At 43.0% G+C, this 27566-nt stretch overlaps 1 protein-coding gene across 5 annotated transcripts in view; it reads left to right on the top strand.

The window, feature by feature from the left end:
• Positions 1-27566, top strand: part of zc3h18 (zinc finger CCCH-type containing 18) — a 233796-nt gene that overhangs the window by 75304 nt on the left and 130926 nt on the right. For all 5 annotated transcript variants that reach the window (XM_072595765.1, XM_072595768.1, XM_072595769.1 and 2 more), the window contains 2 exons: positions 2095-2206; positions 11172-11446. In XM_072595765.1, the coding sequence (XP_072451866.1) occupies positions 2095-2206; positions 11172-11446 (387 nt within the window). The remainder of the gene's footprint in view (positions 1-2094; positions 2207-11171; positions 11447-27566) is intronic.

The raw sequence follows: 27566 nt of genomic DNA on the forward strand, positions 1-27566 counted from the left end.
CACAAGGACACCCGGGTCTCTTTGAACAGCAACAAGCTGCAATTTGTCACCATTTAAAAATTAGTCCATTTTGCTATTATTCCGACCAAAATGAATGAACTCACATTTATCAACATTGTATTCTACCTGTCAAATCCTTGTCCAGTCACTTAGCCTACGTATATCTCTCTCATTCTAGTGTCATCTGCAAACTTTGACACACCTCACTCGGACCCCAATTCTGAACTATCTATGGAAATTGTCAAGAATTGTGGTCCCATCACTAAGTCCTGAGGCACACAGTTAGCCACTGTTCATCAGCCAGAAAAACACCCATTTATCCCCACTTTTGCTTTCTACTAGTTAAACAATCCTCTATCCATGCTAATATCTTACCTGTAACATGTTTCACTTCCCAATGCTGGCTTAGCAAATCACTCGATGATATCAAATGGGCAATTAATGTTCACGTCTATGAGTAACTAAAGAACAAACATCTTTAACAACTGGCATATGGTTTTAAGCACCAGCCTATCCCTAATGATCTCCTTTTAAGTAAGATGATTCCTTTTATTCTCTTACCCCCTCAGTTACTTTTAATCCGAAAATGTTGGAGTTGTATTAGCGAATGGTCATGCAGAGCTTGATCTCCCTTCTGCCCAGTTTCACGGTCAAAGTGTCAGTATTAGTGACATTGATTTGAAAGTGGATGTCAGTATTGGTTTGACAGGTGTGCTTATTTCAATCTTGATTATAAAGTTCTATTTTTGTTCACATAGCCAGATCCTTCCAGCCCTTCTGCTTAAAAACACGATCTGAATCACAAGTAAATGTCATATGCTTTTTGCAAATCACTATCATCCTTGATTCTTCAGAAATTAATGATCTTTCTAAGCCATGGCCATCAAGCACGCTCACACAAAAGCAAAAGACCGTGTGTGTCTGCAACAGTCTCCCTTAATGGAGTCTTTTAATAAAGATAACCCAAACATACTGAGTTTTACTGGTGAACCATCTGGTTCACTAATATCCTTTAGTGAAAGAATCTTCCATCCTTACCTGGTCTGGCCTACATGTGACTCCAGATCCACACCAACGTGGTTGACTCTTAACTGCCCTGTGAGCAATAAATGCAAGCCTAGTCAGAGATACAGACGTCTCATATGAATAAAAATAATGTTTGGATATGAGCTGTAACAATGAAATGAGTTGAAAATGTGTTGCTGGAAAAGCGCAGCAGGTCAGGCAGCATCCAAGGAACAGGAGAATCGACGTTTCGGGCATCAGCCCTTCAGGAATTCCTGAAGAAGGGCTGATGCCCGAAACGTCGATTCTCCTGTTCCTTGGATGCTGCCTGACCAGCTGCGCATTTTCAGCTCTGATCTGCAGCATCTGCAGTCCTCACTTTCTCCTCCAATGAAATGAGTTTCAGTTTCAACAGTTGGTAGCTGTTCCCCCAACCTTGTCATGATCGAAATATAAACCAAAAGAAATGCAGATGCTGTAAATCAGAAACAAAAGCAGAAGTTCCTGAAAAAGCTCAGCAGGTCTGGCAGCATCTATGAAGAGAAATCAGAGTTAATATTTCAGGTCTATCGATCTGTCCTATGAACGGTATTCTGATTTGCCAGACCTGCTAAGCTTTTCCAGCAACTTCTGTTTTTATCATGATCTAGTCACATTGAAGTCATGTTCTGACTCAGCCTCCACTGACAACTACCATTTAAAAATTACAGTAGAGCAGTATTCTTTGCAACTCAGTGAATGAAATGGAACTGTTGTTGTTTCATATAAGTTAGTGGTGATGGGAAAATAAGTTTGAAATTATCAGCCAGAATTCCCATCCCTGCTTGTTATCCAACTACCACACCTTGCCAAATAAGAAAGTATTTGTATGAAGATGGAATTGAGCCTTTATTGTACCTCGCAGTATCTGGCTGCTAGAATTCATTGGCTAGTCCGATGTGCAAAGTGTCATCGGTAGGCACTTGCATGTAACAATAGAGCAAACATATTTGCCTCGCTATAATTACATTTATAACCACTCCTGTGGTATTCATGATAGAATGGAAACTGGAGTATACAAGCTTGACCCCTTTTTTCCTTGACCCTTAGGCCTGACCCCTATATAACTCCCTACTACGAACCTGAAGTTGAACGGTACTGGCGTGGAGGGCAATACGAGAACTTCAGAGTACAATGGACAGAAGCAGACTATCATTACAGAGTAAGCATTTTGAGAAATAAAATAAAAATTTTGTCAATTTTTTTTGTCTTGTACTTATCAGGACAAATTGCAAGAAATACCAAAGTAAAGAGAAAACAACATTCACACTGTATGAGAGAAGAGTGATTTTTTTTGGCAAGCAGGCTATTTGATAGAAATGTCATTGTCTTTGGGGCAAATGACCTATATACCTCTTGTCACGCTAGTACTGAAATACATACACAACATTACTAATTTTGTGTGATAGGCCAAATAGCTTTTTGTGACCTGATGGTAATCTCTTGTTCATGGCAAACTCCACTCAGAAACATAGAGAAAAGGCAGAGAGTAGGCCATTTGGCACTCACAACCTGCTCCAACATACAGTATGATCATGGCTAATCTGCCAGTTGCAGTTCCCTGTTTTCTCTCCTGCTCTCTACTTTAATAGCGGAGTGACATTTGTTACCTTTCAATCTACAGGAATCATTATTCTGGACACAATCTTGCCATTTACACTGCACAACTGAAATTGTCGATTCAAAACTTTTAATGTTAACTTCTCTTTTTGTCATGTTATTGACATTGCTTCATGCAAGCTATTGAATAAAGAACAAAGAAACAAAGAAAATTTACAGCCCAGGAACAGGCCCTTCGGCCCTCCAAGCAAGTATACTATATGCCTTCTTGACCACTCTATCCACCTGTGCAGCAACCTTCAGGGTACAATGGACCTGCACGCCCAGATCTCTCTGCCCATCAACTTTTCCCAAGGCTCTTCCGTTCATTGTATAACTCACTTTAGAATTAGTCTTACCTAAATGCATCACCTCACATTTGTCTGGATTGAAAACCATCTGCCACTTTTCCACCCAACTCTCCAGTCTATCTATATCCTTCTGTATTCTCTGACAGTCCCTTTTGCTTTCTGCTACTCCACCAATCTTCGTGTCATCTGCAAACTTGCTGATCATACCAACAGTGCCCTCTTCCAGATCACTTATATATATTACAAACAACAGTGGCCCCAACACTGACCCGTGTGGAATACCACTGGTTATCTTTCTCCATTTCGAGAAACTCTCTTCAACTACTACTGTCTGTCTTCTGTTGCTCAACCAGTTCTTTATCCACCTAGCTAGAACACCCTATGACTTCATCTTCTCCATTAGTCTACCATGGGGAACCTTATCAAATGCCTTACTAAAGTCCATGTATATGACATCGACAGCCCTTCCTTCATCTATCAACTTGGTCACTTCCTCAAATAACTCCATTAAGTTGGTACGGCACGATCTCCCCTGCACAAACCATGTTGCCTATCACTGATAAGTCCATTCTTTTCTAAATATAAATAGATCCTATCCCTCAGTACCTTCTCCAGCAACTTTCCCACCACCGACGTCAGGCTGAATAATTCCACATTTTTCATGCATAAACATAACTTGAATGAATGAAACTATTCAGACTAAACTACTTTTAAAGGCAGCATTTTTGCATAACATTGGTGGGCCAACATGAGCAAAGAAACCTTTTTTCCTAACTGTAGGATATTAAACAGCACTAAATTAGGAATTTGAAAAATGGTGGATGGCGCGCACATACAGAGGGAATGGTTTGCCTCCTTGTTGTCAAACTGCTTTCTTTTATTATTAGGGTGTGGGGTTGTTGGAGCTTGCTTTTGCTTTGTTAATCTTTCCTGTTTTAGTTAAATTTGTTCCCCAGATGTTTAGCCATTCTCTCACTGTGTCTATATGTCTCATTTTTTTTAATCCATCAATTTGCCTCATATTAACTCATGCTTACTATAATTTCTGCCATTTAATCATCTCCTGATTTCCACTTAAGTACTTATGTTCTTATGCTCTTATAAAATAAAGTCAGACAAAATGGTTTCAGGATGATGCAGGGTGTGATTACGGACACACACAACAGATTACACAGGTACAGACAAGGAATTGCGTGTCAAAAATCGTTAATTTCAAAAACAACCAATCAGGAATGGACCGCGGTAGCGGAACAGGCCAACACCATAAGACAGAACAGAACCGTGTACAGAAAGGGAACAGCGCTGCAAGACAAAACAACTAAGCCAACGAGCAGCAGCAAAGTCAACATGCCAGACACCTGGGTTAGGAACCTCTCCAACAGATAGCTTGCAGGCTCAGAGAAGGCCGTACTAGCCCAGGGACTCAACTACAACCACGGACTTCCTAACTGCATTAGAATGTATGCTCGGAACTAACAGGCTTACCGAAGAGACACAGCAAACAGTCAAACTATTGTACCTCTATTAACAAAAAAAAGACAAGTGAACAACTTCAATACCAAAGAGAGGAAAAGCCTAAAAATACTCAAAAATGACAAGAACATAATCAAATTACCAGCAGACAAGGGCAGAATGGTAGTTATCATGGTCAAGACCGAATATATTTAGAAAGCAGAGAAACTACTTGCAGATACCGACACCTCCCTACCCCCACGCCACAGCTAACCAATAGAATAGACAACACAGTACAGAACCTTCAAAAAAGCAGACTAATAACCAGGATTGACCTTCAAAGGATGAAACTGAAAAGCAACAACACTCCAAGAGTTTATGGATTATCGAAGGTACATAAACCTTGGATCCATTGTGTCACTCCTGGGAATGCCAAATGAAAACATCTTATTAGCAGATCCAAACACTCCACACAATCATCACAAAAATTCCTAGACAGCATCAATAGCATAAACATAGACGACGACGAAGCAATGGTCTCATTTGATGTAATGGCACTGTTCACTTCAATTGACAAAACTGTAACTGTAACAAAACAATAGCCAACCTCCTAAACAGGGAGAGCAGGCAACATGACGTGGGATCGATCAGCAATGACTAATGGAGAGATGATGGCCTAGTGGTATTATCATTGGACTGTTAATCCAAACGCCCAGATAATGTTCTCTGGACTGGGTTCAAATTCCACCATGGCAGATTGTTGGAAAAATCCAACTGGTTCACTAATGTCCTTCAGGAAAGGAAACTTGCCATCCTTACCTGGTCTGGCCTACATGTGACTCCAGACCCACAGCAATGTGGTTGACTCTTAATTGCCTTTTGGGTAATTAGGGTGGCAGTAAATGCTGGCCTCGTCAGTGACGCCCTCATTCCACAAATGAATAAAAAAAATGCTCAAACTACTAGACCTGTGCTTAACGCATTTCACATTCAACAACCAAATATATGAACAGATCAATGGAACACCTATGGGTTCATAGCCTTTGCATCACTACTTCTGCTGAAACAAACAGCCCTACCACAAATCCACCCTAAACTCTGGATCAAATACATTGACAACACTTGTTATCATTACGAGAACAGAAGTCAAGACTACACATCGGTTTATCAACACCGTACTCACAGGGATTAGATTTAAGAGAGAGGAAGAAACCAATGATCAACTCCCATTCCTGGATGTGATGATACAAAAAACACAGAATGGTGCATGCACCACAAACATATATAGGAAAGCTACACACACCAACCAGACCCTGAATTACAACAGCAACCACCTAAACACACATACAAGAGAAGCTGCATTCGTACCCTGTTCAATAGGGCTACAACACACTGTAGCTCCCCCGATCTATGAAGGGAAGAACACCACCTCTACAGAGTATTCACCAATAACGGATATCCCTGCAACTTCATCCCCAGATGCCAAATAGGCAAACAATACGACAAGGACATGCCACGGCCGAACTCACTAGCCACCCCACCTTATATAAACAACTAGCTCAGAACTGACTGCCAGACTTCTCTGGGATCGATGACAGCCCATAAACTGACAGGCGCGCTCAGACACCAACTCACCAGGACAAAAGACTATACCCATCCTGTGCAAGACAAACATAATTTACATGATTCCATGCAAAAACTGCATGAAACTAATTAGGGCACACAGGCAGACAACTAGCAATCCGCAGCCACGAAACACCACGACCAGCTGTTCCTAGTAGCCATACACACACCTGACAAGAACCACAAATTCGACTGGGACAACCCAACAATCATAGGAAAAGATAAACATAGGACAACCAGCAAATTTCAAGAAGCATGGCACGCGTCCATGGACCCCATCAACAAGCACATTGACCTAGACCCAATATACCGGCCACTACAACGAGCAACTGGAACCAGCCACCAGAAACAGCAGGAATGGAACCACATAAATTCCAGAAGACACAGTACAGCAGCGTTTCAGAGGAGGCTCCAAAGCACTGAAGATGTCACCTAGGTAGGAGATGAAACGTCAGCAAATCAACTTGCCAGCTCGGCGAACATAACTAGTAGGAGCAGGTGTCGACAATTCACCCCTTGGTGACTGCTCTGTTGTTTAATGTGATCATGGCTAATTTCAGTGCAACTTCAATTGCACTTTCCTACTCGCTCTCCACAACTCTTCAACCCAATACTGATTAAAAATCTGCTTCTGTCCATATTAAATTCAGTCAGTGTTGTGGTATCCATGGCACTCTGGGGTGGTGAATTCCACAGATGCATGACCCTTTGAGAGAATTCATTTCTACTCATCTGTTTTAAATCTGCTATCCGTCATCATAAAACTATGATACCTCACTCTAGAATCATAGAGTCACAGAGCACAGAAACAGACCCTTCGGTCCAACTCATCCATGCTGACCAGCCATCCCAAGCTGACCTAGTCCCTAGACCTATGAGCCTGATGTCTGTGGTAGGGAAGCTACTGGAGAAAATACTAAGGGATAGGATATGTACCCATTTGGAAGAAAATGAGCTTATCAGTGATAGGCAGCATGGTTTTGTGCAGGGAAGATCATGTCATACAAACCTATTAGATTTCTTTGAAGAGGTGACAAAGTTGATTGATGAGGGAAGGGATGTAGATGTCATATATATGGACTTTATTTAGTAAGGCGTTTGATTAAGGTTCCCCATGGTGGGCTGATGAAGAAAATGAAGTTGCATGGGGTCCAGGGTGTTCCAGCTAGATGGATAGAGAACTGGTTGGACAGCAGGAGACAGAGTAGCAGTGAAAGGGAGCTTCTCAAAATGGAGACCTGTGACCAGTGATGTTCCACCGCTGTTTTTTGTGATATAGATAAATGATTTGGGGAAAAATGTAGGTTGCCTCATTAGCAAGTTTGCAGATGACACTAAGATTGATGGAGTAGCGAGACTGTTGGAGAATACAACAGACTATAGATCGATTGGAGAATTGGGCAGAGAAATGGCAGATGGAGTTCAATCCGGACAAATGCAAGTTGATATATTTTGGAAGTTGCCAATTTCACTTTCCTTTCCTGTACTGTTCCATCTTAATGCTAAAGGCTTTCACAGCGAGAAATCCATGACCTTGGCAATGCTGATCGATTTAATTCTGACTTTGTATGATGACCATACTCCAGCAGTGGTCAGGTGCATGATCTTTTTCTCCACTCAATAATCCACCTCCTATCAGCTAACTCAGTTAAAATAAATGCACTCAGTGCTGACTGAGAGTTGAACCTGTGCCTGTCTATTTTGTTCTGTTTTGTTGACATTGGGATGGTTGTGTTTGCAGCCCCATGTGTTAATAAGGCTGGGCGAAGGGCATGGGGGAAAATGCTAAGGCCCTAAAATTATTGAACTACATGTTGAGTTCTGAAGATTGCAGTGTCCCCAAGTGGAAAGTGAGATACTGTTCTTCCAGCTTGCAGTGAGCTTTGCTGGAGCACTACAGCTAAGCCAGAGTGCAGATGTTGGGCAGGGAACACAGTGTGTTGAATTGATAAGCAGAAGGAATCTAAAGGTCATTTTTGCAGATAGAACATAGGTGTGCTGCAAACTGGTAGCCCAGTCTGCACTTCGTCTACACACTGGAGAGGAAAGCACATCGTGAGCCGTGAATATAGTAGACTAGATTGATTGAAGTGCAGCCAAATCGCTGCTTAAAATCATTTAGATTAGATGAGATTATCTACAGTGTGAAAACTGACCCTTTAGCCCAACAAGTCCACACCAACCCTGCGAAGAGCAACCCACCCAGCCCTATCCCCTATATTTACCCCTTCACCTAACACTATGGGCAATTTAGCATGGCCAATTCACCTAACCTTCACATTTTTGGATTGTGGGAGGAAACCCATGCAGACTTGGAGAGAATGTGCAAACTCCATACAGTTGCCTGAGGAGGGAATTGAACCCGGGTCTTTGGCGCTGTGAGGCAGTAGTGCTAACCACTGTGCCAATCACTTGAAGTTTCACAATCTGCTGCTTCTGGGATTTGAGCCTACATTCCCAGAGCATTAAGGTTACTAGTCACGTGACATTGCCACTACACCACATTTCTGACTTAATAGAAATGTACAGCACGGAGACAGACCCTACGGTCTAACTCGTCCATGCGAACTGGATATCCTGACCCAATCTAGTCCCACCTGCCAGCATCTGGCCCATTCCTAGTCATCTACCCATCCAGATGCCTTTTAAATGTTGCAATTGTACCAGCCTCCACCACTTCCTTTGGCAGCTCATTCTATTCACGTACCATCCTCTGCATGAAAAAGTTCACCTGGAAGGGATGTGCAACCTCTGATAGTGAAAAGGGAAGATGTAAATGAGTGGGTATTGCACCTTATTCTATCACATGGGGTGTGTGGGAAGGTGTTGGGAATGGAGGAGGAGAGGACTGAAGAGACCTTGAGGGAATAGTCCCTGTGGAAGACTGACGACAATGAAGAGAAATATGTGTCATCCCACAGGAGGTGGTGGAGAAGGCAGTAAATGATTCTCTGGATATGAATGCTGGTGGAATATAATGTGAAGACCATAGAGATCCTACTACTGTGTGGGAGGAAAAAGAAGGGGTGAGGGCCCTGTCAGCCATGGTGGTGGGGAATCCTAGCTTGAGCAAAAAGGTGGACATTTTGGAGACCCTTGGGCCACCCCAGTAATGTGGGGTACATAGACATTTCCTTGCTGCAGTCCCACTATGGGCCCCACTGACATCGTCAGTAATGCTTCCCTCGCTTGTAGAATCATAGAATCCCTACAGTGTGGGAAGAGGCCATTCAGTCCACCAAGTCCATACTGCCCCTCCGAAGAGCATCCCATCCAAACCCATCCCTGATCCTATCTCTGGGACCTTTCATTCCGCAAGGATAATCCACCTAGCCTGCACATCTTTGTGCTGTGGGAGGAAACCGGAATACCCAGAGGAAACCCCCGCAGACACTGGGAGAATGCAATCTCCACACAAACAATCACCTGAGGTTGAAATTGAACCTGGATCCCTGGCACTGTGAGGCAGCAGTGCTAACCACTGAACCACTGTGCTGCCCCGATATACAAATCTCATCCAGGTTTGGAAAAGTTTACCTATTTTGCTTCCAATTTCCACTCTGACTCCTCCCTTCTCTTCCTTGACAACTCTTTTTCTATTTCTGGGGATAGGCTGACCCACCAAAATCCACTACTAATCCACTGACTGTCACAGTTATTTTGACGATATATCCTCATACCCTGCTTCATTGGAATCTCTTCCATTCTCTCAATTTCTCCATTTCTGTCACATTTGTTCCAATGATGCCAGCCTCTATGAAGGGGATTCCTAAATGTCCACTTCTTCCTCAACCGAGGATTCCCAGCACTATGTTGACAAGGCCTCCATCCCTGTCTGACCCATCTCTTGCACTTCAGTCTTCATCCTTTTTCTTTCTTCCCACAACAGTGATACAGTCCCCCCGTCCCTCACTTACCATCTCATCAGTATCATATCCAAAGGATAGTTGGCTGTCATTTCTGCAACCTCCAACAGGGTGCCACCACCAGACATACATTCCCCTTCCCTCCCCTGTCAGCCTTCTGCAGGGACTGTTCCCTCTAGTGTAACACCTGCCCATTTACTTAGCCCCTCTTCACTATCCAAGTCCCCAAAATATATCTCTCAACTGTTCACAATGTGGTCTCCTCTACACTGGGGAGGCAAAGTGCAGACTGGGCAACAGTTTTGTAGAACACCTACGTTCTGGCCACAACAATGACCCAGAGCTTCCTGTTGCCTGTCACTTCAACACATCACTCTGTTTCCTGGCCAACATCTCTGTCTCACCATTACTACATTGCTCTAGCAAAGCTAATGCAAACTGGAAGAAGAGTGTCACTTTTCTGTCTGGGGACTCTGCAGCTTTCGGAACTCAAATCTCGAACATTTTATTCGATATCCTTATCCCAACCCCCATACACCATGCCTTGTCATCACATGGGCTACAGTCACAACCATCCCATTGTCAGCTGCTAATTGTCCCAATTAGCAGCAATTGATTACCCCAAGCTGAACTTTATCCATTCCTTTGTCTAGGAGAAAGTGAGGACTGCAAATGCTGGAGATCAGAGTCAAAAGTGTGGTGCTGGGAAAACACAGCAGGTCAGGCAGGAGGATCGACAGTTCCAGCATAAGCCCTTCATCAGGAAAGATGATGATAATGGACTTATGCCCGAAATGTTGATTTTCCTGCTTCTCGGATGTTGCCTGACCTCCTGTGTTTTTCACGCACCACGTTTGACCCCCATTCCTTTGTCTGTCCAACTGTTGTTCTATTGCTCTCTCTGTGGGCTTCATCTTCATCTATCGTTTACTCCCCTCATCCCCCACCCCACCTTCAGTTTACCAACCCTTTCCGACCAGCTTTGACAAAGGGTTAGTTAGACTCTAAACGTCAGCTCTTTTCTCTCCGATGCTGCCAGACCTGCTGAGATTTTCCAGCATTTTCTCTTTTGCTTTCCTAGCTGCAATTAGTTCTGAAAAAGGGTCTCTAGACCCAAAGCTTTAACTCTGGTTACTCTCTACAGATGCTGGGTTTTGTGAACAATTTCTGTTTTTGTTTGATTTCCAGCATCCACCGTTCTTTGGGATTATATTTGTCTGCTAATATTAATGTTGTTATAATAATGGAAAAAACTGTAATTGCTTATCCATGCCAGGAAAGGGAGAGGGAAAGAGAACGTGAAAGAGAACGAGAAAGAGAACGAGACAGACACAGGGAACAGCGTGAGAGGGAAAGAGAACGAGAACGTGAACGAGGAAACAGGATACGTGAGAGAGAACGGGACCGAGAGCGTGAACGTGACAAAGAACGACAGCGGAGAAAAGACGAGTGGGAAAGAGAACGTGCAAAACGAGAAGAAAAAGATAGAGCACAAAAAGACAGAGAACGAGAGAAGGAGAAACCAAAACAAAGATCTCCACCTCCAGCAAGGTAAGAACAGGCATTTGAGATTTTGGACACTAAGCCCTGTAGTTTTTAAGGGGGCAGTGTTTTGAAATTGATCTGCATCAGGTTAGCAATACCAGTGATATGTCTTAACCCACTTGTATCTTCTTAGGTATATGTGACAATAAATCTTTCGTTCTTTCATTGTAATACCCTTATGTCTGATTAACAAATGTTTACTTGCGAAACCCGAGCATTTGATGGCTATGAGAGAACAATTGTCACCATCAGCAGCTACACCTTAAACACAATTTTGCTTTATTATTCTATGATACTATTATGCAAGATATGTCTTGCAGTCATTAATATTAAATTCCTTGACTCTTGATATTTTGATGGATCAATGCACATTGTGGCACGTGGGACTAAGCCAGCCTGAAGCAAGGTGTTCGTTCTCCCTTGTGTTCAGGTCAGTTTGGTTGCAACACTGCAACTGGGCTCCGCTGCCTCTGGGACAGGAGGGGTACAGTCGACCAGAGGTCCTGATTATTTTCCAGTGATCTTTGCTGGAAAATGAAGTGATAGACCAGGTGGGCATGAGCTATTTTGCATTGCCTTTTGGCCCCAGCTGCAGTTCTACTTACTCCACTCAGTCTCAGCTAATGCATGGAGTAGTCATTGAAACCCTATGGAGCTGTGGCTAACAACTAGCAGTCTTCGTTGTCATATAGTCATGGAGTCCTACGGTATGGAGACAGGCCCTTTGGCCCAAACTGTCCATGCCGACCAAAATGTCCAATCACGCTAACTCCATTTCCCTGCACTTGGCCCATATCCTTCTAATCCTTTTCTATCCATGTATTTGTCTAAATGGCTTTTAACTGTAGTTAATGTACCTGTCTCAACCACTTTAGCTGGCAGCTCATTCCATATGCATGCCACCCTCCGTGTAAAAAAAAGATTTGCCCTTCAGGTTCCCTTTGATTCTTTCCTCTCTCACCATAAACTGATGACCTTTAGTCCTCAATTTCCCAACCCTGGGAAAATGGCTGAGTGCATTCACCCTATTCATGCCTCAAGATCTTATACACCTCTATGAGATGCCCCCCTCAGTCTCCAGTGCTCTAAAGAAAAAAGTCCTAGCTTGTCCAACTTCTCCCTATAACTCAGTCACTTGAGTCCAGACAACATCCCTGTAAATTTCTTCTGCATTCTTACAGTTTATTAGCATCCTTCCTATTGCAAGGTAATCAAAACTGAACACAGTACTCTAAGTGCAGTCTCAAGAAAGTCCTATACAACTGCAACATAGCTTCCCTAATTTTATACTCGATACCCTGACTGATGAAGGCCAGTGTGCCAAAAGTCACCTTCACTGCCCTGTCTCCTGTGACTGCATTTTCACAGACCTGTGAGCCTGAACTCCAAGATCCCTCTGTTCCACTACACTCTGTAAGGCCCCACCGTGAAACTCCAACCTTGATTTGACTTTCCAAAATGCAAGACCTCACACTTGTCCATATTAATCTCCATTTGCCATTTCTCTGCCCACTTTCCCAGCTGATCAAGGTCCTGCTGCAATTTCTGAGAACTTCACTCATGATATTGCCTATTTTAGTGTCATCAGCAATCGTATTAATCATGCCTTGTATGTTCTCATCCAAATCATGGATATAGATAACAAAAGTAATGGGCGCAACACCAACTCCTGAGGCACTCCACCAATCACAGGTCTCCAGTCTGACAAGCATCCTTCCTCTATTGTCCTCTGCTCCCTACCATCAACCCAAGTTTGTATTCACTTTGCCAGCCCCCCCCCTAGATTCCATGCGATCTAACCTTCCACAGCACCCTACCATGTGGAACCTTATCAAAGGCTTAACTGAAATCCACATGGACTACGTCTACTGCCCATCCCTTGTCAACTTTCCTGGTTACTTGATCAAAGAACTCTAAAACTTTGCGAGGCATGATCTCCCACTCACAAAGTTATGCTGACTACTCCTAATCAAACCCGCTTTCCAAATGCATGTATATCTTATCTCTCAGAATCTTCTTAATTAACTTACCCAACAGAGATGTTAAATTTACTGGTCTTTAGTTCCCAGGCTTTTATTTACAGCCCTTCTTGAATAAAGGCACAACATTCGATATCTTCCAGTATTGTGGGACCTCACCTGTGGCTAACGACGATGCAAAGAATCAGCTAGGGCCCCAGAAATTTCTTCTGTAGCCTTTTGCAGTGTTCTTAGAAATATCTCATCAGACCTAGGAGGTTTATCCACCTTCATACATTCTAATACCTCCAGCACCTTCTCTACTGTGATATGGCCTTTCCCCAAGTTATCACTACTAACTTACACCAAGTTCCCAAGCCTTTGTCTTTCTCCATGGTAAACAAAGAGGAGAAATATTCATTGAGGACCTTGCCCATCCCCTACGGTTGTACACGTACATGTCCACTTTGGTCCTTGAGGGGTCCGATTCTCTCTCTAGTTATGCTTTTTCCTTTAATATACTTAAAGTACCTCTTTGGATTCACCCTAATCTTCTCAGTTGAGGCTATCTTGTGCCCCTTTTCACCCTCCTGATTTCCTTCTTCAGTAAACTCCTGTATTCTCTGTTTACCTCGAGCTGCCTGTACCTGAGCCACACCTTTTTTTCTGGTCAAAGCCTCAATATGTCTTGTCATCCAGGGTTCCCTGTTCCTACCAACCTTGTCCTTCACCTTCATAGGAACATATAGACCTTGAACTCCAGCTATCTCATTTTTAAAGGCCTCCCACTTGCCAGAGGTTCCTTTGCCCGCAAAGAAACTACTCCAGTCAAGCTCTGCAAGCTCCTGTTTAATTCGACCAAAATTCGCTTTGCCCCAATTTCGAACCTGAACCTGTGGGCCAGTTTTGGCCCTTTCCATAACTATTTTAAAGTAAAAGAACTATAGTCATTGGTCCCAGTACTTTTCCACTGTCACCTCCGTTAGCTGTCCTGTCCTATTTGCCAAGAATAGGTCAAGATTTGCTCCCTCCTGAGTAGGGCCCTCAATATACTTCTTAAGAAAACTTTCCTGAACGCACTTAACACATTCCATCCCATCTAAGCCCTTTAAAGTTCTGGTAGTCCCGTCTATGCTCGGAAAATTAAAATCCCTACTACGGCAACCCTATTGCGCCTGTAAGTCCTCCAAATCTTCCTGCATATTTGTTCCTCTGCATATTGTCTTCAGAAAAGCACTGCAAAACGAACAAAATTCTAAAAATAGTGTCCAAGTATGTATTATGTACACAAATAATTGTGTTTTTCACTAGGGTTGATGAGTTAAGTTTATTCCGTGGTTTAATTTTCATTGCTGTGTATATCTGGGTCCTGGCACGAGTGACTAATAGTTGAATTTCATTGTTTGGCATTTGAGGATCGCAATCCTTTCAATTGTTTTGATGTCTTTTAGTTCAGAGATGAAGATAAGATTGTTAATCAGCATCTTGGGTTGAGTTATAAATCGCCACATTCATTTCTGGCTGCTTTATCTTGTACTGTTATGGTGAATCCTTGTACCTAGTTTTAGTGTTATTCTGTTGAACTTGCTGTGCTATGTTTTGTTGTAAATTAGTGTCATTGAGTAACAGTGCCATTTTCTAAAGATCAGTTGCTTAATCCACACTGTAATGGCCTGGTTGAGACTTTGCCAGGTATTAAGTCATCAGTTGCAAGAATGAAGAGGAAGTGTCTTATGGTTGTCACGGAGAATATGGTGTTTGTAATCCAAGACCAAGCAAGAAGTTCAGGAATAAGCTTTCCGTGTTCAATACTGTTTTGTATGTATAGATCAGTAGACTTGAATTCCTGTGGTTATAAAATGATACCCCTTTCTCTCGAACTGAGACTGTTAACAGTGTGCACAATAGAAATGCAATGATTGTTGACTGTTTAGTGATCAGTGATTATGATTATTTCCTGTTCTATTTTTAACTACAATTGGAATTTGACCCCTCTGAATTAGTTTCCTATATAAGAGGACAGCTTGGAATGGCTGATCTGTCACTCAGTAAATTGTGATAATCCCATTGATGTTAGTCTATCATCAACAGAACTTTACAATCTGCTTGTTAGAGCTCTTCTATTCAGTTGGATGTTTCCACTGTTCCAGTTTTGGTCATCTGGATTTAATTCATGTGAGAACATTGACCTTACACCATGTATATTTCACATGTTTTGCTTAAAAAAAGCATAAACATTAAAAGGGAGATGGTGGAATAATAGCAATATCATTGGATTTGTAATTCAGAGGTCCAGGTTAATGCTTCAGTAGCAGGGGTTTAAATCTCACATCTGACTGGTCTGTAAATACCCGGCCTGACCTGCTGCCCTTCTTGAACAAAGGAACCATATTAAGCTATCCCATTCATCTGGTACTTCATCTCTGGACAATGAATTATCAAATTTCTTCAGCAGTCTCCCTTGCCTTCCATTAGCAGCCTGTTGTGCATATCATCGGGTTGCAGAGATTTATGTACCTTCATGCTAACTTAAACATCTATTACTTCCTCTTTATTAATCTTAATTTGTTCTCAAACCTTACCATTGCAAATGAAATCCCTGGCTACGATGTCTTTCTCCTTTGTGAATACAGATAAGGAATATTTATATAAGACTCAACTCCTATCCTCTCGTTCTGCACACAGGTTGCCCCTTTGGTCTCCAATAGGTCCCACTCTTTCCCTGCTAATCTTCTGACTCTTAATATAGTTATAAAACAACTTCAGGTAATCCTGTCTACCAAAAACGTTTCATTGTCCCCCTAATGTTTTTTAAAGTCACTTTCTGCACTCTGTACTTTTGAAGGGCCACCCTGTTTATAATGCACTCTACCAGATATATGCTTCCTCCTTTTTTCTTTATCAAGCTTGAGATATCCCATTACCTCCAGAGTTCCCTGGACTTGCTGCCTTATCTCTTAACTCTTAGAGAGGAACACCCTTGCCCTGAATTCACACTTTCCGACTTTTATAAAACTTGCCACTTTCCAAAAGTAAACTGAGCTGCAAGTACCTGCTCCCAGTCTATATTTACCAAATCCTGTCTAATGGTACTGAAATTAGCTTTCCCCCAATTTAGACATTAACTTTTGTACTATCCTTATCCTTTCTGTAATGTCCTTGAAACTTAGAGTTATGGTCACAATTCCCAAAACATTTGCCCGCTGACTCTTCAACCACTTGACCAGCTCCATTCCCTAGGATTCGGTCTAAGCAGTGCCCTGTCTCTAGTAGGCTTACCTCCCTACTGGCACAAAACCTCTCCTGGGTGTACTTTTAAAAATTCCACCCCATCTAATCCTTTCACACTAAGTTCATGTTAGCAGAGTTGAAATCCCATACAAATAAACCCTGCTTCTCACATCTTTGTGATGTGCTTATATATCTGCTCCTCTATCTACCTGTAACTATTGGGCGCCCTCTAGTATAATCCCAGAAATGTAATTAGTCTTTCTTATTTCCAAGCTGTACCTATCTGGTCTTATTTGAAGAACCCTCTCGGGCATCCTTCCTCATTACTGTAACACTCCCCATTTCTCTTACATTCCACTCTGTCTCAGCACAGGAAAGCACAGTGGTACAGTGCTAAGCACTGCTGGCATAGAGCGCCAGAGACCCAAGTTTGATTCCAGCGTTGGATATCTGACTACGTGGAGTTTGTATGTTCTCCCTACGTCTGTGTGAGTTTCTGACAGGTTACCTCCCGCACTCCATAAATGTGCAGGTTAGGTGGAGTGGCCATGCTAAATTGCCCCACAGTGTCCACGGATATGCAGTGGAGATGAATTAGATTCCCTACAATGTGGAAATTGGCCTTTCGGCCCAACAAGTTCACACTGACCCTCCGAAGAGTAACCCACCAAGACTCATTTCCCTCTGACTAATGCGCCTAACGCTATTGGCAATTTAGCATAGCCAGTTCACCTGAGCTGCACATGTTTGGAGTGTGGGAGGAAACCCCGCGGACACTGGGAGAATGTGCAAACTCCACACAGCTAGTCGCCTGAAGCTGTAATCGAACCTGGATCCCTTGTGCTGTGAGGCAACAGTGCTAAACACTGAGCTACTGTGGCACCCCGAATTAGACGTGGTAAGTGTGGGGTTACAGGGATAGGGTGAAAGGGATGGGTCCGAATGGGATGTTCTTTGGAGTGTTGGTGCAGACTTAATGGCCTCAACCTGTATTTTAGGGATTCTGAGATTCTATCCCACCTGAAATTCCTATACCTTGAGCTTCCAGTCTTAAGCTCCCTTCAACCATGTCTGTGGTTGCAATGATATTATGTTCCAATGTGCTGACTAACATTTTTACGTTCATCCACTTTACCATAGATCATAGAATCCCTGCAGTGTGCAAACAGGACCTTCGGGCCAACAGGTCCACGCCAACCCTTAGAAGAATAACCCAACCAGACCCATTCCCCTATCCTACTATCCTGACTAATGCACCGAACCTACACATGCCTAAAAACATTATGATCAATTTAGAATGACCAATTCACCTAACCTGCACATCTTTGGATTGTGGGAGGAAATTGGAGCACCTGAAGGAAACCCATGCAGACACTGGGAAAATGTGCAACTCCACACAGACAGTCGCCCGAGGCTGGAATCGAGCCCTGTTCCATGGCACTGTGAGGCAGCAGTGATAACCATTGAGCCACCGTGCCACTAATCAATCTCTTTGCGTTAAAATAGATGCGTTAACTTTCCAGGCATCCCACCGGCCCATGTCCTCTCCGCCTGCTAAACTGTCCTAGCATTCCTTGCTCTCAACTTTACATCTCCTTTGCCCCATCCCCCTCACCAAATCAGTTTAAAATCTCCCCTGTGCAGCACTAGCAAACTTCCCAGCAAGGATGTTGGACCATTCTGGTTCACGTGCAACCTGTCCAGCTTGTACTGGCCCTAACTACCTCTGAAACCATTGCAATGATCGAACAATCTAAAAATCTAAAATCCTCACTTGGACACCACCCCTTTAACCAGGATTGTGGTTGAGAAGTGAAGTTGAGGTTGAAGATCAGCGGTGATTGCAATGAATGACATGGAGGCTTCACATGTCTTATGGTTTACTCTTGTTTCTCTATGTTGTATCTGCTGATATTTAGTTAATTTTAGCTCACAATGTTTAGCCTATAAAGCAGCTATACATTTTCATATGTGCAGTAGGTATGCTGAGGGACCCATTTTTTAAAAATAAAAGGATCTGTGGAGAAACTGAGAAGTGGAACTGATTGAGTGGAAAAGAGGAGGATGAAGAAATGAGTGCATAGAAACGTAATATCCCTGCTGTGTAGGAAGCAGGCCATTTGCATATTGAGTCCGCCTTGACCCTCTGAAGAGCATCCCACCCAGACCCACTGCCACTACCCTATAACCCTGCATTTTCCATGATTATTCCACCTACCTAAATTGGACACAAAGCGCAAGGCCTGGCCATCCTCCTAACCTGCACATCTTTGAACTGTGGGTGGAAATCAGCGAACCAGAAGGAACCAATGCAGACATGGGAATAATGTGCAAGCTTGACACGGACAGTCACCTGAGGCTGAATTTGAACTAGGATAGCTGGCGCTGTGAGGCAACAATGCTAACCATTGTGCCATCGTGCAAGCAGAGAGTAAGTTTGAATTGGTTGAAGAGAAGCTCTTTTAGCTGACATAAACATTGTTTTGTAAGATCTCAATAGCAGCTTTTGTTTATGCAATGCCTCTTACCATAAGTAAATATTTAAATATATATCATGGGAGCATTAAACAATTTTTGACGCTAAAAAATAAATAGACTTTAAGATGTGCCTTAAAGAATGAACGTTTGTCACATGATGAGTGGCTGAGGACTTTGGATCTGTACTTGATGAAGTGGAGAAGGGTGACTTACAGGACACTTAGAGGCTTGGGGAGAGTGGATGTTGAGAAGATGTTGCCACGAGTGTGAAAGGCTAGGACCTGGAGGCACAATTTCAGAGTGAAGAGACGACTCTTTTCGAACAGAGATGAGGAATTTCTTCAAGTGGTGACTGTGGAACCCATTGCTGCTGAGGGCTGTGGAGGCCAAGTCATTGCGTGTGTTTAAGACTGGTTCTTGATTAGTAAGAAGATCGGGGTTATGGGGAAAAGGCAGGAGAATGAAGTTGAGAAGCGTTTCAGCCATTATTGAATGGTGGAGCAGACTTGATGGGCTAATTCTGCTCCTCTATCTTATAGAAAATGAAGTAGAGAGGGAAAGAAACTTGCAGACGGATTTTCAGAGCTTGGGACCAAGGCAGCTGAAGTTCTAGAAGCCATTATTGGGAATTGGGAATATGAAAAGTCTTGGAGGGTCGTTAGGGTGTAGGAGGTTACAGAACTAAGAAGTGACAAAACTAAGGATGGCCGAAATGTTAGAGGAGTAGGGTGTTCTGCCCCTTGAGCCCGCTTCGCCATTCACTAGGATCATAGCGGATCCAACATTCCTCTTGCCACTTTCCTACCTTTTTCCCATGACTCTTGATTTCTTTGGTCAATAATCTATCTAGTTCAACGTAAATATACACAAGGACTCTGCCGCCAGAACTGTCTCTGGCAAGGAGTGCCAAAGAAACTCAATCCTCAGAGAAGAAATTCTTCCTCATCTCAGTATTAAAAATGCCCCCTTATTCTAAGACTTGGTCCTCTGGTCCTGGTCTCTCCCCTGAGAGGAAACATCCTTTCTGCATTTGTTCTGTCTGCGTCCTTTAGAATCTTATATATTTCAATGCAATCACCTCCCATTCTTCTAAATCCCAGTGAGTAGATTCTCAACCTGTTTGACCTTTGCTCCTTAATCTGTCCATACTGGAGACTGATGAGGATGGGATGAGAATACTGAAATGGTAATGTTGCTGGGCCAGTGGCGAATGAAGAGCTGTTTTGCACTGGGGTGACAGACGAAGCAGAATTCGAGTGAGGTAGGGGTATGACAGCAGTTTTTGATGGGTTCAACTTTACAGAAGCAGAATGCTATCGGAAAAGCAGTGCCGTCCAGAGGGACCAAAGGTGTAGATTGGGGTTTCACAGTTGCTGTTGTGTTGAGGGCTGAGGGCAGTGTTCGTAACAAGAAGCGAATAATTTTAGATATGGAGAGAATATAGACTTAGGAATTCAGTTCAAGGTCAGATCGAGAATCATGGTTGCAAGTGAACTAGTTCAGTCTCATACAGAAACTGAACAGTGAGATTGGGTTAGTAGCTCTGAAAGAGTGTATGTGCTGGGGACTGATACCAACTCTATATTGGAGAAAATTTCTGATTATCCACTACTTGATGTTGGCAAGTAGTGAGACAAATTGGGGACAGTGGAAGGATAAGTAGCTCTGAGGCTTAGCTGGACGTTATTGGTTTACAAGCAGAACCTAATGCTGTATTTTCAAAAAATATGACCAACAGTATACGAGATGAGAAATGGTGGTAATGATCAAAAAGGTCCTTGAAGGACTCCAAAACCAATCATGAACGAGCAGAAAGACACTGCAGGCAGTTTTCTACATAGAATAAAACTGATTGGGATGGAACTAAATATGGCAATTCCATCCAACCAGACTGTGGCAGGGTGGTAGTTCTGGAGGAAGATGGTGTGGTCACTCATCTGAGGCTGCAGGTGGTTTATATAGATAAGATGGGAAAATATAGCATGTCCACAGTCATTCCCTGTGAAGACTCAGTCTAATGTGCCTATTTAAATTAGGTTTGCAGGTTGCGTTAGGAGCCAGATCCTACTTTTCAAAGGGGAATTCCTGGGAACTCTCTAATGTCACAATCTAACTCAATTGGCCATTTGCCAAAGGATCTTTTCCCACTCAGTTTATTTTTAATCTCTTCTGCATAATTTGATCATAGCTTAAAATAGCTGTTCTATTTATAGGTTGATGGGACTGTTCTTCCAACCCATTCAGTCTTGGTAACTGGATCAGGTCTAATTAAATACACATACCAATGAATCTGAGAATATCACCACAAGACACAATTGAAAATAAGATCTTTCAATTTATGAAAAAAACCTGCATGAATGTGCAAAAAAAATTCTGTCTTCCATTTTGTGAACTTCCTTACTCACAGCTAAACTGCTTTCACATATGCCTGGAACGTAGAAGAATGTCTGTCAGGTTAAAAAGAGGTGCAAGACAAAAACTGATACTGGCCCAAGCATTGGATACTAGGAAATACTTGACCACGCAAGTATTAGGAAGGACTTTGTCACAGAAGTGTTTTAAGGAAGCATTACAAGCACATTGCGTACACTATATGGATTGCATTGTTCTAAAGGCATGCCCATCTTTTCCAAAACTCCATATCTGAATCTCTCCAGTCAAGTTGCAGCCTGTACACCTTAACCAAATGTAAATTACATCCTCAGCTGTGCACTTTTTAAAAAAAATCATGAATGTGGGTGTTGCTGGCTTGGTCAGCACTTGTTGCCCATGTCTTATTGCATTAAGTGTCAGCCACATTGTTGTGGGTCTGGAGCCAGACCAGTAAGGATGGCAGGTTTCCAGATGGGTTTTTCCTGGTCATCATTAGATTCCTAACTCCAGACAGATGTTGAAATCAAATTCCATCATCTGCTGTGGCAAGCTTCGAACCCAGATCCCCAGAACATTGCCTGGTTTTCTGGATTAGTTTAGCAATACAGTAACACCACTAGGCCATCACCTCCCCACTAATGCTCCTTGTTCCTTTTTGCATCCTTCGATCAGTACACATACCCACCAGTACCTCTTTTCCATTGTTTGGTTCCCTATTCCCACTTACCTACCCGATTATAGACGAAAAAATCTCAAATGCTTCACTTCCTTTGCCCACACCATTTGGATCTATTTGTGTCCCCTTTCTGTTTCTCATCTGCAAAACTGTCTCTCATTGACATTCTGATTGAAATGTATTGTGGAAAGTTCTAGTTTTACTTCTTCTTGCATTCCTGTCCACTTCTCCACTGCCTCCATATTGTTAACTTGGCAGTCTGGACTCAAAATCCATGAGGGTTGTAGGTACATTAGATAGGTTAAAAAAAACTTTTCCTGTTAACAGCAAGTTTGAAAACCAGAGGACATGGGAACCTAGACTGTAGCTTTACGGTGCAGGACCTGGAGTGTAGGGAGGTTAGGAACATGGCATCAATCTCAAAGGAGGGTGCCTGTAAACAGGAAAGTGGCTTGAAGTGTGTATACTTCAATGCAAAAAGAGTACAAAATAAGGTAGGTGAACTTGCAGCGTGGGTTGGTACCTGGGATTTTGATGTTGTGGCTATTACGGAGACATGGGTAGGACAGGGACAGGATTGGCTGTTGCAGGTTCCAGGGTTTAAATGTTTTAGTAGGGTCAGAGGTGGGGGTAAAAGAGGGGGGGGGGGGGGTGGCATTGCTTGTCAAAGATAGTGTTACAGCGGTGGAAAGGAAGATGGACGAAGATTTGCCATCTGAGGTAGTTTGGGTTGAGGTTAGGAATAGGAAAGGTGAGGTCACCCTTTTAGGAGGCCTGTAGAAAACTCCTAATAGTCCGAGAAATGTAGAAGAAAGGATTGCGAGGATGATTCCGGAGAAGAGTGAAAGTAATAGGGTAGTTGTTATGGGGGACTTTAACTTTCCTGATATTGACTGGGAAAGCTATAGCTCGAGCTCGTTAAATGGTCAGTGTTTGTCCAATGTGTGCAGGAGGGTTTCCTGACACAATATGTAGACAGGCCAACAAGAGGTGAGGCCATACTGGATTTGGTTCTGGGTAACGAACCAGGCCAGGTGTTAGAATTGGAGGTAGGTGAGCACTTTGGGGACAGTGACCACAATTCAGTGACTTTTACTCTAGTGATGGAGAGGGAAAAGTGTGCACTGCAGGACAAGAGTTATAGCTGGGGGCAGGGAAATTATGATGCGGTGAGGCACTATTTAGGATGCATGCCTTGGAAAAGTAGGCTTCAAGGGCGCAATTGATATGTGGAGCTTGTTCAAGGAGCAACTATTCAGTGTCCTTGATAAGTATGTACCTGTCAGGCAGGGAGGAAAGGGTCGTGTGAAGGAGCCATGGTTTAATAAGGAATTGGAATCCCTTGTTAAAGGGAAGAGGGCGGTCTATGTAAAGATGAGGCGTGAAGGTTCAATTGGGGCGATTGAGAGTTATAAGATAGCCAGGAAGGATCTGAAGAGAGAGCTAAGAGCAGCAAGGAGGGGACATGAAAAGTCCTTAGTTGGTAGAATTAGGGAAAACCCAAAGGCTTTCTATAGGTATGTCAGGAATAAAAGAATGACGAGGGTAGGAATGGGTCCAGTCAAGGATAGTAGTGGGAAGTTGCGTGTGGAGGCTGAAGAGATTGGGGAGACACTGAATGAATACTTTTCGTCAGTATTCACTCAGGAACAGGGCATTGTTGCCGATGTGAATACTGAGTCACAATTAATTAGAATGGACAGCTTTGAGGTATGTAGGGAAGAGGTGTTGGAAATTCTGGCAAGGGTGAAAATAGATAAGTCCCCTGGGCCTGATGACATTTATCCTAGGATTCTCTGGGAAGCAAGGGAGGAAATTGCAGAGCCATTGGCCTTGATTTTTATATCCTCGTTGTCTGCAGGAATAGTGCCAGAAGACTGGAGGATAGCAAATGTGGTTCCCTTGGTCGAGAAGGAGAGTAGGGATAACCCTAGTAACTATAGGCCGGTGAGCCTCACTTCTGTTGTGGGCAAAGTCTTGGAGAGAATTGTAAGGGATAGGATTTATGAACATCTGGATAAGAATAATGTGATCAAGGATAGTCAGCATGGTTTTGTGAAGGGCAGATCGTGCCTCACAAACCTTATTGAATTCTTTGAGAAGGTGACTAAGGAGGTGGACGAGGGTAAAGCAGTAGATGTGGTGTATATGGATTTTAGTAAGGCATTTGATAAGGTTCCCTATGGTAGGCTACTGCAAAAAATACGGAGATATGGCATTGAGGGTGAGTTGGAGGTTTGGATTAGGAATTGGCTGGCTGGAAGAAGACAAGAGGGTAGTAGTTGATGGTAAAGGTTCATCTTGGAGTGCAGTTACTAGCGGTGCTCCGCAAGGATCTGTTTTGGGACCATTGCTGTTTGTAATTTTTATAAATGACCTGGAGGAGGGGCTTGAAGGCTGGGTGAGCAAGTTTGCGGATGATATGAAAGTCGGTGGAGTTGTTGACAGTGAGGAAGGATGTGTCAGGTTGCAGCGGGATATAGATAAACTGCAAAGCTGGGCAGAAAGGTGGCAAATGGAGTTCAAAGTGGGTAAGTGTGAGGTGATTCACTTTGGTAAGAGTAACAAGAAGATGGGGTAGTGGGCTAATGGTCGGATACTTGGTAGTGTGGATGAGCAGAGGGATCTTGGTGTCCATATACACAGATTTCTGAAAGTTGCCACCCAGGTAAATAGTGCTGTGAAGAAGGCATATGGCGTACTGGGCTTTATTGGTAGAGGAATTGAGTTCCGGAGTCCTGAGGTCATGTTGCAGTTGTATAAGACTCTGGTGCGGCCGCATCTGGAGTATTGTGTGCAGTTTTGGTCGCCATACTATAGGAAGGATGTGGAGGCACTGGAACGGGTGCAGAGGAGGTTTACCAGGATGTTGCCTGGTATGGTAGGAAGATCATATGAGGAAAGGCTGAGGCACTTGGGGCTGTTTTCATTGGAGAAAAGAAGTTTAGGGGTGACTTGATAGAGTTGTGCACGATTAGGGGTTTAGATAGGGTTGACCGTGAGAACCTTTTTCCACGTATGGAGTCAGCTATTACGAGGGGGCATAACTTTAAATTAAGGCATCACATTCCAGACACTTATCACCCTCTTTGTAAAAAAAAAAGGCTTGCCTTTCACATCATCTTTGGTCATAAACAGATGTCCCCATGTAATTGACATTGCTACCCTGGGAGAAAGACTGTGGCTATCCAGGCATCTCATAATTTTGTAAACATCTTTCAGGTCACTCCTCAACCTTTGATGTGAAAACAAGCCAAGTTTGTCCAATCTGTCCTTTTCGATAATACCCTCCCAGCCAGGCACCATTCTGGTAAACATTTTTAACACCCTGTCCAAAGCCTCCATATGCTTCTAGTAGTGTAGGGTCCGGAACTGTACGTAATATTCCAAATGTGTCGTAAGTTTCTATACCGCTGCAACATGATTTACTAAATTTTCTTACTCTGTGCCTTGATGGAGGCAAACATGAGATATGCTTTCTTGACTACCTTCTCCACTTGTATTGCCATTTTTGGGGAGCTGTGGAGAAGGTGTCGGCTTCGATCCCTCTTTATATTAATGCTTCTAAGGGTTGTTTGTGCCTTATATAAACCACTCCGCGCCCCCACCCCAAGCATTAGATCTTCCAAATTGCACCAGCTTGTATTTGTCTGGATTAAATTCCACTTGATGCTACTCCGGCCTGTCTATACCTTGCTGTAATCTCTGGCAATCCTCCTCAATCTTTGGGTCAACTGCAAATTTATTAATCGGGCCACCTAGATTTGCCTCCAAATCATTTAGATTTATTACAAATGACAGGGGTCCAAGCACTGGTCCCTGCAGAACACCACTGATCACAGATCTCCATTCTTTACTCAGCGGGTTGTGAGTTCATGGAATGCCCTGCCAGTATCAGTGGTGGACTCTCCCTCTTTATGGTCATTCAAGCAGGCATTGGATAAGCATATGGAGGTTATTGGGCTAGTGCAGGTTAGGTCGGCTTCGGTCGGCGCAACATCGAGGGCCGAAGGGCCTGTACTGCGCTGTATTTTTCTATGTTTCTATGTAGAAATACACCCTTTCAGCACTGTTGTCTTTTATGACTAAGCCAGTTCTGTATCTGTTTTATCAGCTCAATACAAAGTAATTGTTGAGGGTAAAAATGTCAGTTACAAGGGAACATACCTTTATGGTAAAGGGGAAAAGTTTAAAGGAGATGTGAGAGGAAAGATTTGCATTAATTATGTGAATTAATTTGCATAAATTCGCTCCTTTGGCCTTGAGTGAACTGACCCTTTCCTAAGCTACCCTCTTGTTCCACATCTATATATTTTTTTTTAAACTCCTTAGGGGTTTCCTAAATCCTGTTTGCCAAAGTGACTTCATGGATCCTTTTAGTCTTCTTAATTCCTTGTTTGAGTTATTTTCTGTTTTCATTGTATTCCTCTTTGAGTGCTCTCTCTGTCTTTCGTTTCCTAAACCTTACATATCCTTTTTCTTTTTGACTAAGCTCTCAATTTCTCTTTTCATTCAAGATTCCTGGATTTTGCCACCCTTATCCTTCATTTTCACAGGAACGTGCTGGTCTTTAACTTTAATGAGCTGAATTTTAAAAGATTCCTACGTGCCAGATGTGGATTTATCCTCAAACATCCCCCTTCAATCTACATTCCTCAATCCCCACCTAATATAGTGATGGCTAACCTTCCCCAAGTTTAGTTATTTCCCCTGAGAACAAGGCTTACCCTTATCCAGAAGTAACTTAAAATGCTCCCAATGAAACTCTGATCACCTGGCTGAGCCCATTCCTAGGACCCTTTTCCAGTACGACCCTTTTCCAGTTTGGGCTATTTACATATCGTCCCTGGCACTAAGCAGGTTCCAGTCAATAAAGGGAAGTTAAAGTCACCCACCTCAACAATCCTGTTGATTTCCAACCCTTGTTTTCATAATTTTCATCATTTTTCCATAATCTTTTCACATTTCTGTACCTCTGTCTCATGCTGGCTATTGGGAGACATTTAGTACAACCCATCAAAGTGATTGCACTCTTCCTATTCCTGAGCTGTACTGCATGGTCTTGCTGGATGAACTGACTGTGATATTTTCTCTAATCAGTAATGCAGCTCCCCCATCTCTTTTATGTTCCTCTCTATCACTCCTGAAGCATCAAGCTGCTGTCTTGGCCCCCTCTCAATCAAATGTCTGTAATAGGTACAACATCATGGTTATATGTATTAGTACAAGCAGCTGAGATCTCCCCTTATTCACCCGAATGAACAGCATTTTAATGTCTGAAGTATAGCATCTTCACCAGTGCAGCACATGCTCAGTACTGTACTGGAAGGTCATCAAAGAAGGATATTCAGTGTTCTAGAGTCAGCCTCAAGGTTGCTATCTTTTGACTGAAAGGTAAAAGGGTTACCGT

The sequence above is a fragment of the Chiloscyllium punctatum genome, chromosome 26 (genome assembly GCF_047496795.1).
Source record: "Chiloscyllium punctatum isolate Juve2018m chromosome 26, sChiPun1.3, whole genome shotgun sequence".
Classification (NCBI taxonomy): Eukaryota; Metazoa; Chordata; class Chondrichthyes; order Orectolobiformes; family Hemiscylliidae; genus Chiloscyllium; species Chiloscyllium punctatum.